Raw genomic sequence first — 19,582 nt, 5'->3', positions numbered from 1 at the left:
AAATTCTTACTTTTGTATTATTGAAGAAGTCAAACTTAATGATGAATGCTTGTGAATCTCATCCAAGGATGACTTACAGTTTTAGGTCTGAAATGTTGATCTATCTATATCCCAATATTTTAACAATTGGCGAAGAAAATGTTAAAACTAAGAAACATCCATGTTGATGGAAATATTAGTTTATTAGTTTACTGAAATGTAATAGCAAATATTATAGTCTTGCAATGTTTTTTTCTTAAAATGTTCATATTACCACATATTCAATGTTAACTACACAGGTGTTCCAGGAAATAAAGAATGATCAATTGGCAGTTTTGCCACAAACATATAAAATACTATTTTGCTGAAGACAAATGGAAAGTAGAAGTTCCCGAGCTGATCATGCATCAAAAGCCATATATTTCAAAAACAATTAGTTGATTAAGCTAGTTGAAAATATTTTTTAAAATAGTGCTGTGTATTTGATTTCCCAGAAACTTTATCTGGTAAGAATATTAGCATTACTTACATTATGTCTGCACCAAGTTAAAATCTCAAATGGAGCGTGGGAGTAATATTCCCTTGTTTTGTCTTTTCAGTAAGCTCTGGAAATTTTTTTTGCTGCAACAGGATGCGACTTCCCTGCTCCATCTGCAAATTGTTGCTAGCCAGAAAATCTGGCCTTGCAAAGAGATTTAATTCCTAACGAGTGTGCAAACAGTGCAACTAGGATATCTTTGAAACGAATAGTATATTGATTACAGCAGGATCCTATATATGGTTTCACAGAAATAAGTATACATGAATTCTGTAGGTCTCATTACTAGCTTAAAATATATAGATAGTCCTCGACTTACAACGGTTCATTTAATGACCATTCAAAATTACAATGGGACTGAAAAAATTTACTTATGAACTTCCCCACGGTCACGTGATCAAAATTCAGATGCTTGGCAACTGACTCAGGGCGGTTGCCATGTCTCAGGGTCAAGTGATTATTGCCTTTTGCAACCTTCTGACAAGCAAAGTCAATGGGGAAGCCAGATTGACTTAACAGCCGTGTTGCTAACTTAACAGCTGCAGTGATTCACTAAACAACTGGCAAGCAAGGTTGTAAAATGGAGCAAAACTCACTTTTAACAAATGTCTTGCTTATGAACAGAAATTTTGGACTCAATTATGGTCATAAGTCAAGGACGATCTATATAGGATTGCTGTTCTAATCAGAGTTGCTTTAGCTGGACCAAGAGCTATGTGTTCAGTTTACTTAAATCTCTTTTCCTTTGTTTTTTCTCAGCTTTTGCTTCCTACGTAACTGTGGGTGTGTATTTTCTGAACGTGCTCTCAAGGAAATTAAAACGGAAACTTGTCACAAGGTACGTTACCTCCTTGCCCTGACCCCAATTGCACTCTCTCTCTCTCTCTCTCTCTCTCACACACACACACACACACACACATTCTTCTAGGATAACTTTGTCCTGCATTCCTTTATCTTAAATCCTGTGGATTTTAATAAGGCTCTCAAAGTTATATTAGCTAACTAGATTGCAGTTGTGAATTAAGGAAATACTTATCCTCACCACCTTGCTTTGATTTTGGATGCATCTAGTTATTGAAAAAAGAATATTGGTTGTTTATTCAGTGGGAATCTTTGTTTTTTTTGTCTTGGCAGCCAATAAAAATTCATTCAAGCCAAAGCTTTTTACTTTTAGCCAAATTGACATCTGTCTCTAGAACTAGGATTTTGTTTTCTTGTTTTGTTTTTTTCAGTTTTGTTTATGCAGCCCTATTCTTTCAGGAACTCTGCTGACAAAATTACTCTGTTCTTCATTCTGAAGTTCTCAGAATTCCCCCAAATCCAGTTTTTTTTTTTTTGGTAATATGAATGGTTGCTATAGATCTAGTGCCACTTTGATTCCACAGGTCTTTGAAGTTTTAGTTCTTTCGTGTTTCAGGAAATGTCCAGGTAAGCAGGCAGGAGGACTCAAATGAAAGGTTAGCCTTAAATCATTGTGCAACCACAAGAGGTCCAGGACTAACCACTCCCATCTCCAGCTCCAAAGAGTCTTTATCAGTTTATTCCCAAGAAAAAGCAAGCAGACTGGAGATATTTCTGTGTAACAGACATATAGTGAAGTAGTTTAGTTTAGTTTAGTTTACTTTATTGTCATTGCACCTCGTACAATGAAATCAAATACCATCTTCAGTGTACATTATGACTGAAAATAAACACAAACACACATCCTTCACATTCTATACATTGAATTGAAAACCCCTGATATTGCATTAAAATTGCAGTATACAGTAGAATTCTATAGAGTTACTGACCTGGGATAGAAGCTGTTTTTCAGCCTATTTGTCCTTGTTTTTATTATCCTGTACCATCTGCCAGATGGTAATAGTTCAAAAAAAGGGTGCCGGAATGAGAGGGATCTTTGAGAATGTTTTGAACTATTGAAGTATCAGCTTAAACTTTGCATGTGTGGATCTGGTTGCTTGCACCTGACAATAAAGTCTATGCTGTAAACCACTTTTGTATTCCATAACCAACCCACTAAATAACTTTGCAATATGGACATCTTTGGCTTTTCATGGTTCTAGTTATTCATAGTAACATAAATTCTGTGGTTGACCACATTTAAAATGAACAGAGCACCCAATAGTGTGGTTTCTAAATTTGTTTTCTTTTTACTACTGCAACAAATGCAGGGTTTTTTTAAAAGTTTTTAAAAACAAGTTTTATTAAAACAACAACAAACAAATCATTACATAGGGGGGGGGGGGGGGGGGGGGGGGGGGGGGGGGGGGGGGGGGGGGGGGGGGGGGGGGGGGGGGGGGGGGGGGGGGGGGGGGGGGGGGGGGGGGGGGGGGGGGGGGGGGGCTTACAACAAATGCAGGGTTTTGACATGGTTGCTTTAGCTATAGCAGTTCTCATCTTTATTTCTCCTGATCCTTCACAAAACAAGTTTAAACATCCTTGCAGTTGAACTCTTCGCTGAGGCCATTTGATTGGTAGATGATTGAGAGAAAGAAATCAAAGTGACAGACATTGTTGTATTAATTACTGTATTATCATCTTAAAATATTTCTTGGAAATAGAGATTATGAGTGTTCTTTGTATCATTAATTGCATTTGCAGTGATCATTTTGTGTGTTGCAGAAGGTTGACTTTCTTTTCAAATTCTGATCAATGCCTACATTTTAAAAGAAAATTAGATCTGAAAGAAGAGAGTGGCTTGTCAGACATCAATATCCAGACTCAAATTCTAGTGAAAGAATTGCTAAAAATAAATGTGTATAGAGTATATATGTATAAAATTACCGAGCTCTGCAATTTCTTTAGTTTCCTCTTATGCAATGTTATCAGTCTAGTGCTTCCCTGCCCTTGATTAAGTAATTTAGAGAGGGCTTTTTTCAATATTCTGTTATCCTGAGATGAGGCAAATAGCTAAAATAGAAAGGCTTTCCATGAAACTGTGGCTTTCCCTTTTGAGATTTGTTCTAATACATGAGTAGACAGCTTCTTCATAGTAAGGCCATGCTTTGGTGGGCATGCTGATGGACATGTCTTGTAGAGCTTTTGGACAGTTGTTTTCCCTGGGGAAAAAACGAGAAGGAAGACAGTGATGGATGCATGGCTAGATGCAATACTTAATAGGAACAGCTGACCCTGCAGCAAAGGGATGTAGCACTCCTGTAACTTTGACACTTTGTGTGACATAACAAAGTACCAAATTGGTACTTCAAAAGTGAGTAAAGGCAGGTTTGGTGTTGTTTTGTTGGGGTATTGTAGGGATGAAATGCTCACATTAAGCATTTCCCTAGCCTTTGGCACTCATTTTCCACCGTAACTGAAAAAGAGAAAAAGACTGAAAACATCAGACTTACACATTCTGCAGAAGAAACTCTTGGAGCCATCAAAAGGATGTTGTCAAGCTATAAATAGCCCTAGGCTATATTTTTGCACCTTCACTGTAGCATTTGGATACACATCATTCTTGTACTGTATGTTGATGATTGCAGATACAGAGTAAGTATAGTGTACCAATAAAGGAGGATGTTTATAGCTCAGGGTTGAAAGGAGGAGTCCTTGGTGCTCTCTGAGCTTGTTTGTTTTCTTGCAGACCTTTCATTACCCTAACTAGATAACATCATCAGTGCTAGTAAGTAGTACTGTTTGCTGTCAGTTTACATTCTGGTGACTTGCCTGTCTGTGTGGGTGGGGATCGGTCTTGGAGATTCTTTGGTTGGCCTATTTACTGATGGCTCTTTGGCAGTTTCTTGATTGGAGTATTTCTTACTTGATTGTTGGTCTGAAGTTGATCTTAAAGTTAATCTGTATATTGTACATATGGAGTAAAGGCAAATATTTTCTCTCTCTGTTCTTTCCCCATTCCCCCCACAATTATCTTGGTGCCCTAATAACAAGCTCCCTTGAACCATTGAAAGAACCTTATCTTTAATCACTTGCCTTGGATTTATGCAAGGGGGTATGTGCAGAAGGGATGGTCTGCTCAAGCTTGTTACTATCCTGTTTGGAAGAGAAAAGGTTTAACAAATTATTTGATTGCGTCTCCCGCGGGGTAGAAAAAAAAGATTAAATATAGTGTGTGTGGTTGCTGTTTTAGATTAGGGTTGCTGGGGAGGGACCAAATTTGAAACATCTGGATATTGGTAGAACTCTTTGTTTTTAGTACTAGTATTTCTGAATTTTTACAGCTTGTGTTACCTTTGATTTCTTAATCAACCGATTGTCGATCCCAGTCGAAACTTCATTTCAGAGAAGAAATATTGTGACAGAGAAACTTTATTAGGGCAATAGATTTTTTAAATTAAAAAGTTGATATCTATTTTATAGCCCTTGAGGCTCTCAACGCAGCTTACGAAACGATCTTGCATAAGAATTTATGAAATGTAATATAAAAACAACTATCAAGGACCCTGGAGGTGCAATGGTTAGTGTTGTGGCTCCGATTCCCGAGCCTGTGCTGTTAGAGGAAGGGGACTTGGAAGACGAGGAGGAGGAACTGGGAATGCCTTCCTCCCCAGGACCTTCCTCTCTGGCAATGCCTTTCTCCCTGATAATGCCTCAGGTTTCATCAGACAACCGAGAGGAACAGCCTGAGATTAATCAGGAGGAAGGCATATCGGAGCAGCCCCTGACAGGGAGTCAAGAGGATGAATGTTGGCTTGATCCTAAGCAGCGTCGTAGGGAGAAATGTGAGTGGGAGGGTCAGAGTATGAGCTGAGTCATTGAGCCACACCCCACAGGGGATAAAAGTGGGTGTGTTGTCGGCTGGAACTTTGTACGGGACAAAGTTTGATCAGACATGATATTCTTCCGATTAAAATCGGAATTCCGATTTTTTTGGAAATGCCCCCCCCTTCTTCTCCTCCTTCCCCTCCCCTTGGAGGCCCCCTGAGTCAGGAGTTTCTACCACCGGCGCGGCTCCAGTCCCGCGTTGCCTCGGGAAGGGAAAGGCAAAAAGGAAGAGCCGCAGCGGCGCTTTGCAACAGCAGCAGCGGCACCGGAGGCTCCAGGCGCAGCAGCTCCGGTTTTGCCTTTCCCTTCCCAAGGCAATGCGGGACTGGAGTCGCTGTGAGCCGCGCCGGCGGTAGCAACTCCTGACAGCCCCAGCCGGACACCTGAGCGGAGCCTGGGCGGTGCAAGCGGAAGCCGCTGAGCGGCAGGAAAGGGAGCTGGGCAGCCACGGACCATCCGTCTCTCCGTGCAACACGCCACCGCCCGGCCCTGGCGAGGAAAGCAGCGGGCGCTCCCGGGCGGCGGCCTCGGCCCCGCCCCCAGGAAGCGGCTGCCCAGCTCTGGAGCTGATCCACACGTGACCGGCTGGAAAGGAAGGGTGTGTAGCGTTGGTGTTGTGTGTGCAATTTCTTGGCTCATGGCGCGGGGTCTCTTTTGGCCGGCCCCGATTTTTTTTCAGAGGGGAATATCATGCCTGTTTGATCTTACTTCAGGTTTTCTTTGTGAATGAGTTTTGTGGTCTGCCTTGTAATTTTCTGTAAGTAGCTTTTTACTTGTTATCAGTTCGGACTTAGAGCATGTTGGAATGCCAAGGACATTATCAGTTCCAAAGAATTAACTCTGTGAAGTCCAAGCCAGCCTGCCTGCCTGTGTTTGTATGAGTTTGTTCTCTTTCATCTTTTTGGAAAGAAGAAAGGTGAGACAGAACAGGTTAGTATGCAGTATTGCAGCTAACTCGGCCCACAGTCTGGAGTTCGATGCTAATGGGGCTCGAGGTCGACTCAGCTTTCCATCCTTCTGAGGTTGGTAAAATGAGGACCCAGATTATTGGGGGGCGGGCGGCATTAAGCAAGTGCTATGGTCATTAAGCGTATCAATGGATTTTCTATAGTCTACTTTTGCTGAAAACCGGAAGTAAATGCCAGTTTTTGGCAAAATTCTAAAATGTAACATGGGATGTTGCAAATGCCCATAAATGTTAGCCAGGTGCTTAGCACCCAATGTGTGATCACATGACCACGGGGGGAAGAACTTTGGAATCAGGCTTTTAAGTATTCCCAGAGAGGTCCATCGTAACTTTGAGCAGTCGCTAAATGACTGGTTGTAAGTCAAAGATTAGTATGTAAAAGGCTACCAAAGCAGCCCTGATAGTGCTAATTAATTAATTAGCAGCCCTTATTAGTATTAATAAATTGCCTCCATCACTACCGCTGTTCTGTCAGGTATCTATTAACTGTAGGTTTCTTCTTTTTTTTTCGTAACCTCACTCTTGATCTTTCCAGGCCTTTCCCTTCAGCTTCTTCTTGCTTGGCAGCAGGGTCTGTTGAGAACTAAGGAAATTTGCTATGGTACTACAACATTTTGGCAACTTGGCAGCTTCTCTTCTCAAAAACAAAACTGTATCTAAAAAAGTTCATAGGAACTTTTTTCCCCTTCTGTACCGGTTCATCTAGGGCAGGCCTGTCAAATTCACAGACGTATCGTGATTTTTTCCTCCCTTCGCTAAAATGCAGGTGGGCGTGGCCAGCATGTGACACATCCGGCCCACAGGCCCTGAATTTGACACCCCTGATCTAGGGTTTAGGTGTCCCTCTGGAAATTAGGTATGTCCTCAATAGGCAGAGGACTGATTAGCTAATTCATCTTTCTGGATTTCGTTAAACAGAATGCATACTAAGTTACATTGGGAGTCTTGTCTTCTTTTAGATATATCTGTGTTTTCACTAAGTGTGGGAAAAATGTCCAAACATTTCTGAATTCCAACAAATATGCAGGACATGCTGTCTTCTGCTGTAAACTTCCTAGTGTTTGTTTACATTTTCATGTATTTCATCTCATTTTATGAAATCTTGCAGTAATGTTTGGTACTGAAACATCCTCACAGATTATTCATTTCAAATGATAATTTTCACATAAAAATCTATTTCAAAACAAACTGAAGGAATAGACAGTAAAAGCAGCCTAAAAAGCAGAATTAATATTCTCATTTTACAGTGTTTAAGGTTAAAATGAGAATTATGTGCACCAGCTTGACTTTATTGAGGGGGAAAAAAAAACCTAGATATTTAAAATTTTATGAAGCCTTATGGTCAGACAAGGACATATAAAAATCTCTTAAAGCAGATTTTAAATTGTTTAGTAGTTTAGTCATTAAGATATAGCAATAAGACTTATTTATCACTTTACAGCCCTCTCTAAGTGGTTTACAGAGTCAGCATATTGTCCCCAACAATCTGTGTCCTCATTTTACCCACCTCGGAAGGATGGATGCTGGCAAACCAGTTGTGTCATTGTGAATAAATATGAGTTGATTCGTTCCTAACTCTCCAAACTAAAGTTTTCCCTTAATTGAGATACTGCCTGACTAATACAGCAGCATGTAAATAAATATTGGTTCATTTGAAGGCACTGTGACTATATCACTTTCACCCCAAGGCCCTGTAATGTAGGCTTGCCTACTGGATGTGAGGAAGGGAGGATGAGATAAGATAGAGCAAACAAAAGTTTCCCTATCTCCCTGTTTCTTTGAATCCAACATCTCAAAGTCAAAAGTTGATAAGCAAAAGCAAAGAAGCTGAAGATAATGTGCCACAGAGATAACAGTGTTAAAGATTAATACATTCTGCAGTGTACTGGGATGTGATCAGTTGAGCCTGGGGAAATATACATTTCTGAAGCCATACTTTACATGACATTCACTGTGTGCTTTAATATATACCTTCACATTATCGGGCATTTGCACACCTTTGAGCCAAAGTATTTTCAAGGCCATGCTATTTACAACTACCTTATGAAGAAGGCGTAAGTTGAAACCAGTCTTATCCTAAGCAAGTCAACTACAGTATATTCAATTGGCAGTAGATTTATTGTAAATTGTTTTAAAATGAAAATTTCAAATTAACAAACATATGCTCTTCTTTCAGACTTAAAACAGCCTATTATTAATAATTCATAATGTAATTGTGGGCTTCAGATAGAAATTCTGAGGTGGGCCCGCTTAATTTAATTATTTTAATTTATTTTCTCTTGCCAGTAGATAACTTAAAAAACAACAACAGTTGTGTAGTTCAATACAGTTATCCCAAAAACTCTTTTCAAAAAGCTCAGAACTTAGTTAACTGAAACAAAAATCCTGATTTACACATCACAGTAAACCATGTATATTTCAAAATGGGTTATTGAATAAGTAACAAAAGTGGGTTTCTCATTACCCAATGGTTTACACCATGCAGGACAGACACACGTTTGCAATTAGACAAAGCCCAAGTTGAGTATCCTCAGTTTTTTAGAATTTCATGGAATTTTTTGAACTTGAGCCTGCCTCAGAAAGGGAGGAATTTGGACTAGAAGACCTCCAAGGTCCCTTCTAGGCCTCTGATTCTTTGATTTGATCCTGTATTTAGGTAGAGAGAATGTTTCCTGGTTGGCCTGGCAAAGAACAGGCTTTCTTTGATTCAGAGGAATGCAAACAAAGGTGTCAAATACACTCATTAATAAATCAAAATAATAATTTTGTAATTTCATGAGGGATTTTTTTTTTTGCTCTGTTAAAATGAAAACAAACCACTAGTTATCTACAAAAGTAAGACTGCTGACACATTTGTGAGACAAATGTGTCCTATAGGAGTTGGTTGCTATGTTTCTGGTAGTTAATGTTTGTTTGTTTGTTTTTATTAGCAATTAGCACTATTCCCCAAGTGTGCTCTCTCTTTGAAATCTTTAAAGACATTTACTCAGCCCAATCTGAACTTGTTAAGAAAAGAAAAAAAAGCCACACCACAGTGAGGTACACGCACTTTAGATATACTTCATTTCTTAGGTATGATATATAATACAAGTAGTCCTCGACTTACAACAGTTCATTTAATGACCAAAGTTACAACGATACTGAAAAATGTGACTTAGGACCATTTCTCATATTTCCTACCATTGTGGAATCCCCGTAGTCACGTTGATCAGAATTCAGATGCTTGGCATTCGACTCATATTGTTGTGGTTAGCCGGCAGCAGGTGCGGACAACTGAGGAGAGCGAAGACTCAGATGAGGGGCCAGGACCATTAGGGAGTGGGGGCTGGCAGCAGTGATGAGGAAGTTCCTGAGGAGCCTGTGCCAAGTGCGCGTGCTCGTAGGATTGCTCGCAGGAAAGAGCAGCTGCAACAGCACAGGCGACTCGGGAGTAAGGCTGCAAGGTAATAGCCCCTCCTTCAAGAAGATAAAAGCCAGCTGTGAAGCGAATGTTCTTTGCAGGAAGCAAAGACGTTTTGAAACTCAACCTCCTGGACATTACAGTATTTTAAGTTGGTATTTGAAGATTCTTGTGTTGTGAAATATTTCTTATCTGTGATTCTTGGCAGTCTTGTACAGTTTTGGCAAGGTTTGTGCCAAACCTAATTAGTTTGCAGCAGCCTTTTAACTGGGGATTCGTAAGACTCATTAAAAGGTTTATGTTCCCTTTGGTTATTGTTTGTCTTGTTGGAAAAGGATTTGGGTCAGAACACATATTTAGAACTATTGCAGTGTCCTGGGGTCATGTGCTCACCTTTCGCGATCTTCTGAGGAGCAAAGTCAAGAGGAGAAGTTAAGATTCACTTTACAACCATGTTACTAATGTAGCTACTGCAGCGATTCACTTAAGCGTGACAAGAAAGGTCATAAAGCGGGCCAAAATTCACTTAACAAATATCTCACTTAACATCAGAAATTTGGGGCCCAATTGTCCCAGTAACAATTGTCCTTCCATTCCCCACCATCCAGTCAGAGTTGAAGAAGCTTCTTGGATGAGAAGCATCCAAGAAAAGAAAAACCAGAAAGTCCAGTTGCCTCTTGAAAAAAGTACCTTTGAACCCAATTGTGGTCGTAAGTTGAGGGCTACCAGTATTTATAGGCTGTATCTCCAATCTCTTTAGTCTCAAGGTTAAGTTTTATTTTATTTTATTTTAAAATCATGCATCCTTTAGATTTTAGTTAGACGTTGACTTTACTTACTGACACTAGTTGAAAGCTGCATTGAAAAAATCCGGCACTTGAGATTATTTGAGGATCATTAAGTGCTCTTGATTTATTTATCACCTCTAGTTACACTAAGGATGTGGACTAAAGAACCTCGGGCTCACACAATTTAGCACTGTTCTGACACATTCATATTAAGTTGTTCCACTCAGCTTGTATTGTTTGCCTTGGATCTCCATTGTATTTTTTTTATCATCATCTCTATTGAATCTGAATCATATCATTGTTCCATGGGCCCCCGCCTCTCCAGCCTAATCATACAAATGTTCCTTAATTGATGCCAAGTGAGGCATCAAGCAGGAGTTTTCCAGCCTGACGATTTGGGGAATATATCAGTCTTGGTTGCTTCATGGCTGTTATCCCGCATAAAGAAAGGAAGGGAGGAAGGGAGGGAGGTAAAGGAGAAAGAAAAAAGCAAAGGAAAGGAAAGGAAAGGAAAGGAAAGGAAAGGAAGGAAAGGAAAGGAAGGAAGGAAGGAAGGAAGGAAGGAAGGAAGGAAGGAAGAAAGAAAGAAAGAAAGAAAGAAAGAAAGAAAGAAAGAAAGAAAGAAAGAAAGAAAGAAAGAAAGAAAGAAAGAGAAAGAAAGAAAGAAAGAAAGAAAGAAAGAAAGAAAGAAAGAAAGAAAGAAAGAAAGAAAGAAAGAAAGAAAGAAAGCACAATGTTGATCCTGTGAGATATTTTGGAATCTTTCATACCATCAACAATGCCCCTTGAGTTGTCTCTGTGAGCTGGAGGTTGGAGGTGCTGCCCTACTTTGATTCCAATCCTAATTACTTACATACATACATACACACACACATACATACACGCACACATACACACACACACACACATATTTGCCACCAGAAAAGGTAGTAGGTCTTATTTTCAGGGGATGTCTTCCACTGACTCACCTTGCGGCGGCGGCATCGACAACCCCACCCAGCAGGACCCCGTTGCCAGCCCACTTATTCTGTGGCCGCTTGTCACCACTTACACGCATTGTCCCTACCCTCCATTTTGCTGCCAGAGGCCTTCAGGAAAGGCTTCTGCAGCCGAGAAACAGGCTTCGGGTTGACGTGCGCATCACCCCCCGCCTTGTTTCGCTATCAGACGTCTTCAGGAAAGGCCTCTGCAATCCAGAAATGAGGTCTGGATTGATGTGTGTGTCGCCCCGGCCTCTATTTCGCTGTCAGAGGCCTTTCCTGAAGAGCCTCTGATGGCGAAACGGAGGCCAGGGTTGATGCACACGTCAATCTGGACCTTGTTTCTCGGTGGCAGAGGCCTTTCTTGAAGGGCCTGTGACAGCGAAACGGAGGCCGGGGATGACACAGGCAAGCAATGGCAAGTGGCCGCAGAAGAAGAGAGCTGGCAAGGCAGGTGTTGGGGTGTGAGAGGCCTGGCTGCAACTGTCCAAAGATACCGTGTTTCTCCAACAATATGGCCTCCACCAATAGGAAGGCCCAGCATGATTTCTAGGCATGAGGTGAAATTAAGCCCCGCCCCCAAAATGTGTGCACTCACCCCGAGGCCGCTTCTGCCGGCCTATCGAAGTGGCTGGTGACTGCACTTGGGGAGCTTCCATCGTCCGAAAGAGACTGCCTAATGGCGAGGGGACACGGGCAGCCACGCCTCGCCCTGAAGCGGCTGGAGACTCTGCCTTCGAGGAGCTTTCGTCGGCCGATAGAAGCGGCCTCATGGCGAGGTACGTGCGTATGGGCCTCCCTAGGTGGGGGAGGAAATTAAGTCCCCCCCCCCGAAAAGACAGCCTAGCCGTTTTTGGGGGGGTCAAAAAAAATATAAGGCCCGGCCTTATTTTGTGAGAAACACGGTAAGTAGTAGGATATCTTCAGGGCCATTTGCCTCAATTAGCATCAGCATAACCTATTTAAAAAAGCAACTAATATAACCATATTGTAAGAAGTTTGAGGGTCCTGAAGTGAAAAAGTATAGCTTTTAAGTGAGAATGCTGCTGTTTTGGACCATCATGTGCCCCTGCCCTGTTAGCTTTCCGGAAAATATTAAACACTGTATTATTTTAGAGGACTTTTTCTTAAGTTTATATGTGATGCTATCTTGCTTTGTGTTTTCATTTCTTTTCTATTTCCCAATTTTTGTTTGAATTTTATATGTTGTATTTTATGATGTTTATGTTGGATGCATGTTTCATGTGATATTTGGGGCAATGTTTTTGTTTGTTTGGGTACAAAATGCAACAACCAGGTTGCTGAGCAGGATCCAGGCCTCTGCATTTTAAAATACATCTGCTAAAACAACTGTGCCAGCTTCCAGTTTTATTATTAACCTTAAAAAAAATCTAGACTTAAAATATCCAGTAAATTGTTTTCCTTGTTAAAAACCTGCATGATTTAGAGAGGTTCTAATGAATTGCATAATATTAATCTTGTGATGGTTTGTGTTGAGTTTTCTTAACACAATAACAGAATTGGAAGGGACCTTGGAGGTCTTCTAATCCAACCCCCTGCTCAAATATGAGACCCTATACCATTTCAGACAAATGTTGTCCAGTCTCATCTTATATCTTAGGGGAAGCAATGACATGTCTTACAGAAATGTCTTTCATAAATGAATATAAATAACTGAGCTGTCTGTTCATAAACATTTATAAATAACATCTTCTCGTAATTGATATTAGTTTGTTCCTTACTTACTCTTCATATGGTCCATGTATTGCCTCTGTTCATTCTACATTCTATATAAAACATTTTATCAAAAAGTATTTGAGATGCTATTCTACAGCCCTTCCAACAGAACAAACAAGAATCTTCGTCAAACTTTAAATGAGGAGTGTTGACATATGAAAAATTTCAGGCATGGTGACTGTGACGTGCCACTTTTAATAGTAGAATGATAGATTAATATTACTGTATTACAGGCAGCAAAGATTCATTCCTGTACAGCTAATAAGTTCTGATACAGTACAGAAGTTTTTTCCCCCTAAAATAGAGTTTCACCTCTAGACTTCTGTGCAGAATGGTGTGTACACATTTCAAATATTCAAAAATCTTCATTCTGAATTTTACTTCTTCGTATGAACTGGGTGCTTGTTTAGCAAAGGCAAAATTATAGTCTGTCCAGCTGGGTTTACTGAGGGCAAGGAGCCCTAAATCAACTCAGCTTTGCTTTGCAAGTAGAAGTTCTTTGCCATGTTTCTTATACAGAGAATACAAACGGAAATGTTCTAAATATTCTATTTATGTCAGTGATGTTCTGTAAACATGACTGGTTTCTATTTGATCAGAAGCAAATGCCTGTGTAGCAGGAATAGGCAACCCAATGCTCTATGTATATTTTGGAGGTAAATTTCCATTAAATTTCAGTCCACTGTGGTCAATGCGCCCATTGTAACACCAAACTGTCTATTGGTAGATAATAGTAATGTTGATATACAACATATCAAATATTAATTGGTGCAAATTCTTTTCTGTCAAAGGAACAATATAAATTTGATAAGTAAATCAAATAAAACAAGCTACATTATTGTTCTTCACAATTTTTAACCTAAATCAACTTACTTTGATTTGAGAAAATTTTAGAAAACTGTATTATTGTATGCAATATATCCTGAGAATTAATTGTATCATCTGCTCATTCCTTTCCTAAGGATAAATATAGTTGTTGAACTCTAATTTATGCAATCAACTTACTTTGATTTGAGTAAATAGTAGAGTAAATGTTATATACGAAAAGTCCTGGGGATTAATTGTATCGTCTACCATTCCTCTCCCCTAGTAATTTAAGGATAAATATAGTTACTGAATTCCAATTTAGGCAGTGGGAGGAGAATTGGTAATCAGGGTTTATCTTGGAAACCATTGTTAGTTTGAAAGTAACTCAACATCTCTAACTTAATTGTTGAACTTTACCCAGAGAAGTTATTAGGCATACCGAAAGGTACTAATGATTTTTAAAATACACTTTGCCCTTAGAAATTGCTAATTTAAAAGCACAACCATTTGCTTTGGAAAAGGAAAATAAACAGTGCCCCTCATCCTGATAATATTTCTCTGTTCCTCTAAGGGTTCTGTTTGTTTTATTTCCTTATCCTTTTTCTTTTCTTTTCTTTTTTTTTTTGAAAATTTTATTTTGGTTTTCACACACACACAAAAAACATAATACAAATAAAACATCTTTTTTGAAAATAGCATGGTCCCGGGTTACACTTCTTCATACAGACACAAACTCAATTTCATGCTCACTTTTATGTTCTATTCCATATCTTATTACTGTTTTACATTTTCTACATAGTTTTTTGCCTCTCTTAATTTTCTCAATTTTATTTTAATTATCTCAATTCAAATCATTATATTTATACTTTTGTCTGTCCTGTTTCAATTTCATAATTTCTTTTCTCATGAAACAAATTTTCTCCTGTAGTTACTAATTGGAGTATGACACCTTTATATCTTTTAATTTTATCCATTCAACTCTTATTTAAGCTTCAATATATACCTTGAGGTTATAACAGTCAATATAATACATAACTTCCAATCGAATTCTACTTGGTACATTCTTAAAATACACACTATATTCTTAAAAAGTGATTATAAATATATGTAATTAAAACACTCATTCCATTCCAATTCAGTTCTATCATTAATATTCATTAAAGTCTTAACATCTTTAACATTTCTTTTCAATTAAATATCATACTTCCTTGGGAACACTTATAAGTTTTCCGTAATTAATTTTTTTCCCCCATTTCTCTTCCCTTATATTTTATAAAGCATTAAATAATTAAAATGTTTCCATCCTTTCCTACTTCAATTCTCTCATTCATTTTATTTCATTTATTTATTAACAAACATTTCACTAGATTACAATAACTATTTTATCCATCATTTTAATCATACATTGTTTCATATTTTCTAAAATTATTTCTATTTCTAATGTAACAATACTATCTTATGTACTTTTGCAGAATCCCTTTTTCAATTAAATTTTCACCCATTATCTCTAAATAGGCCTTGTTTCTCCATATCTTGTTTCTGTCCTTTATAACTTCTTTTCCTTTCCTTCTTCCCTCTCTTCTTCTCCCTCCCCTTTTTACCCCCTTGTCTCTCTACTTCTAATTCTCTCTTCTGTGTTCCCATCTTCTGTTGCTTTCTAATATTATACTTATTTTTCAAACTATTCTTCCTTTTCTTGGTTCTTTTTTCAAATCTTAAACTTTTCATTCTCTTTCCCCCTTTCCTTCCCCCCACATAAAATTACTTGTTCATTAAAGGTGGCTTCTTCTTTGTCCCAGTCTTCTTGTTCTGCAGGCATTTCTTGTTGCTTCTCATAGTTCCAGATCTCCATTTCTAAGAATTGAAATACGAAGCCAAAATAACCTCTCCCTTCTTGTGCATCTTCTTTGTACTTTTTAAGTTCCATTTTCAGTTCATCTAAAAGTAGTGCCATTTTAAACACTTTTAAACAACCACCCGATTGATTTTAGTCATTCAAATGCAATAACCAAAAATCCAGAGATCAACAAATAATCCAAATACTCCCAAGCTGTTTCTTCATGCTTCTTTTTTTCACTTTCTCTTCCTGGGGTTCTACTACTTTGTTGCCAAGTTTCAGTTAAAATGTATCTTTTAGAAGTCTTGTTGAGGTTTTACTTTAGATTCCTTTTAATTCCAGGCAGTCTCCTCCCTTTTTTCCAGTCTCCTCCCTTTTTTCTGCCCTTTTATTCTTTTTCTCTCCTTTCCTGCTTTTAAAAGCTTTTAAGTATCCAGAAATCTTTATTATCTCTTTGACATTTTATTTTCAGCTTAAATGCCTATTGATGTCAAAGTGGATTTTTTTCCAATTTCTTATATAAATCTCTTAGCTGTCAGTATAGGGAAAGGGAGAGAAGAAGAAAAACCAAATCCTTTCCCTTTTCTCTCTCCTTCGCTGCTTCAAAGTCTTCTTTGGGAACAATGTTACTTTTTTTTTAGTTTAAATTCCAGGGTACCTTAGTTGTTGCTTTTGCAGTTTAACCTGGTCAACCAAAACTTTCTCTTCTTATCTTCCTCCTGCACATTCTTTTCCGGTCGAGTTCTTCTTTGAGATGGCCATTTCTGACCACCACTGCAACCGCCTTCGGGAAAGGGAGTAATGGCCAGCTGAAGAGGAGAGATGCGGCTCTCTCCTCAACCCTGCTGGCAGTCTCCCCCCTCTTCACCACCTCTACGGGGTAGCTTAGCCCCGAAACCAGCCGGCTCGGGGCGCTCCAGCGGCGAGCACAGATTGAAACTGCGCACGATCACGGTTTCGGTTGTCCACAAAGAGGCTCAAACCGGAAGTCCCTTATCTATTCTTTTTCATGATCCCTCTCAAGAGGAGTCATGTGTATCATTTGTATTTTCTTGAAAACTACAGTGATGTCAAAAGCATTGCTGATATTTTATGGTATATTTATATGAAAATGACTTCAAAATTACTGTTATACTTCAGAAGAGTTCTCCATTGCAATATCAGCTTTCAGCCAGTTTGTGTAACATAAACCTAGTGGATAAATCATTGCCATCCATTGTTTTTCAAGGAAGGAAATCCTTCTAAATTATGTCTACAATTCCAGGGTGGGAGGAAATAGATGGTTTATGCTTGAAAAACAATAACTACTTTCCTTTTAAGGTTTTTTTTTGGGCTTAGTTTCTCACATAAATAATGGAACAAATGACCAATAGAAGGTTAGAGATTATTTAAAATAAGCACAGCTGCTGAAGAAAATACTCATAGCTGTAGGAAAATGTTTAATAATTAATGGCCTTTTGACTTAAGCCAGAGGTAACTGAAATGGAAGGTTTCATCAACTTCTCGATGAACTCTTTTGCTGGCAAGGCCCTCCACATCTTTCTTGTAACGAGATATTTTCAAGCAGTGAATGAATTTCATTGAAAATATATAATGCTATGTCCAGCTATAAAAGTAGGATACGCCTCATTACCGGTACACAATGTGGCAAGTATGAAGAATAAAGGACAATTCTTCAATGCTTGGCAAGAAGAAACATCTGTTGAATTACAAAATGACATCCTTCCTTCAACATAAATAAAGGAAGGAAAGAAAGAAGAATTTGATTCAATTGAACGCCTCTCCATCCATTTCAGCCTGAGTGTAAAAAACAGGCCACATTTTCCTTTCTTCATCTGGTTGATACTGCTTTAATAGCTGTATTGCTTTGATTAAGAATTGGTCTAAATCTGGGATGGGCAATAGTATCTCAGTGGCTTAATGATAAGGGAGATATGAATAAAGGGGAACATTAGGACAGGGATGGTAGGCATGTTGGTGCGCTTATGCACGCCCCTAACAGATCTCTTAGGAATGGGGTGAGGTCAACAGTAGACAGTCTAAGGTTAAAGTTTTGGGATTTGGGGAAGAAACCACAGAGTCAGGTAGAGTATTCCAGACATTGACCACTCTGTTGCTGAAGTCTTATTTCCTACATTCAATTTTGGTGCGCTTAACTTTGAGTTTGTGTCTATTGTGTGCTCAGATGGTCTCAGCTCTGGCGGTTCGAGCCATGGCGTTGTGTGGTGAATGAGTTCCCATCACTCATCTCAGCTTCAGCCTGCTTTACAGTTAGAAAGCATATTGTATGCAAGTAGATAAAATAAGTACCACTTCAATGGAGTGACAAGCTGGTGCTCCGTACAGGCAGTCAGATTCTTTTTTTTTTTTTTTTTAAAACAAGTTTTATTAATTTTTAAAACACACAAATTATCATTATTCATTACATGTTTAAACCTTTTTCCATTGTAAATTTAACAAGTCAGATAAATTATGATTCTGTTTTAAACCATTTCCATATAATATACCAAAACCTCTTATTCAATTTCCCTTTACTTCTCTTTACTCTTATTCAATATCATTATTATTATTTCATCTGATTCTTTCTGACTTAGTTACCATTATTCTCATTCTATATTTCTACAAGTTTTTACCAATTCTCCCCCTAAAAGACATATACACACAACACACAAAACATAAAAAAAAATCTTTTGGGAAAGTAACTTGGACCCAGGTGTCTCTCTCTTCCTGGACTTCAATTATATTCATGCTCATCTTACATATCATTACTTATTTTATTTACCATTCTAAACCTTCTATATTAACTTCTCCACATATTTCACACTTCTTAATTCTACCTTAATTAATCATCTTAGTTTAACTCATTATATTTGTATCTTTTGTCCATTTTTTATCATCCCTTTGTCTCATCCCTTATGAAAAAAAGAAAATCAGTTTCTCCTGAAATCATTAATCAGAGTATGATGCCTTTCTATCTCCCCCTAAGTTAATCAAATTAATATTTAAAATAATATCTAATACCCAATCAGATTTTGCTTGGTACATTCTATCTAACTAATACATCCAACACAATTAAGTGCATAATTAGACAATAAATCCAAATATTAAAAAAAATACTATAATAAAAATTTTATAATAACATCAATACCATAATTTTATTAAACTCTTTAATTAAAACAATATTCTAAACCTCTCCTATTATTAAGTTTTAAAGCCAATCATTTTTAAACATTTTAACATTTTAATCTCTTATCAACTCTTAAACCATTGCAATACTACCATCTCATCTTATGTACCTTGCAAAATCTTTTTTAAAAAAAAAATTATACTTTATCCATTATCCATAAAAATTCCTTTTTCCATTTAATTTCAAAACATTGTAGCTTTTCTCCACCTTTTCCCTTTCTTTCTTCTCCCAACAAACCTTTCTACCCCCCTTCTTCTAGCCTCTGCCTTACCGGCTTCCCTTCTCTGTCGTATTTCTTTTCCCTTTGTTTACAATCATCATATTGGTTTTGCACTTTATTTTTCCCTTTCTTAAATGTTTTTTTAGATCTTAAGTCCTTAAGTCCTTTAGTTTTCTTCTTTTCTCTTCTTTTCTTTTCTTTCTCTCTTCCTTTTTCTGGATCAAATTCTGAGATTCATTAAAGATGGCTCCTTCCTTTCTTTCTTGTTCCTCTGCTGTCTTCATCTGTTGTAATTTTTGTTGATAATTAGTAAGCGCCATTTCTAAGAAAAGGAAAGCTTCTTCCACACCATCTTTACCATTTTTTTTGCTTGTTCATATTCTTTTCTTAGTTCCTCAACAGAAAGAGCCATTATAA

General features: G+C 38.2%; 1 protein-coding gene across 1 annotated transcript in view; it reads left to right on the top strand.

Annotated features, from left to right (window-relative positions):
* Positions 1 to 19,582, top strand: part of RTF2 (replication termination factor 2) — a 69,536-nt gene that overhangs the window by 8,872 nt on the left and 41,082 nt on the right. Inside the window, exon 5 of the mRNA XM_026664948.2 lies at positions 1,277 to 1,355. Coding sequence (XP_026520733.2) covers positions 1,277 to 1,355 — 79 coding nt within the window. The remainder of the gene's footprint in view (positions 1 to 1,276; positions 1,356 to 19,582) is intronic.

The sequence above is a fragment of the Notechis scutatus genome, chromosome 3, assembly GCF_049901735.1.
Source record: "Notechis scutatus isolate UNSWTSFEM ecotype Mainland chromosome 3, rNotScu1.2, whole genome shotgun sequence".
Lineage (NCBI taxonomy): Eukaryota > Metazoa > Chordata > Lepidosauria > Squamata > Elapidae > Notechis > Notechis scutatus.
Note: the sequence above shows the minus strand (reverse complement) of the source record. Positions and strands in the feature narration are given on the sequence as shown.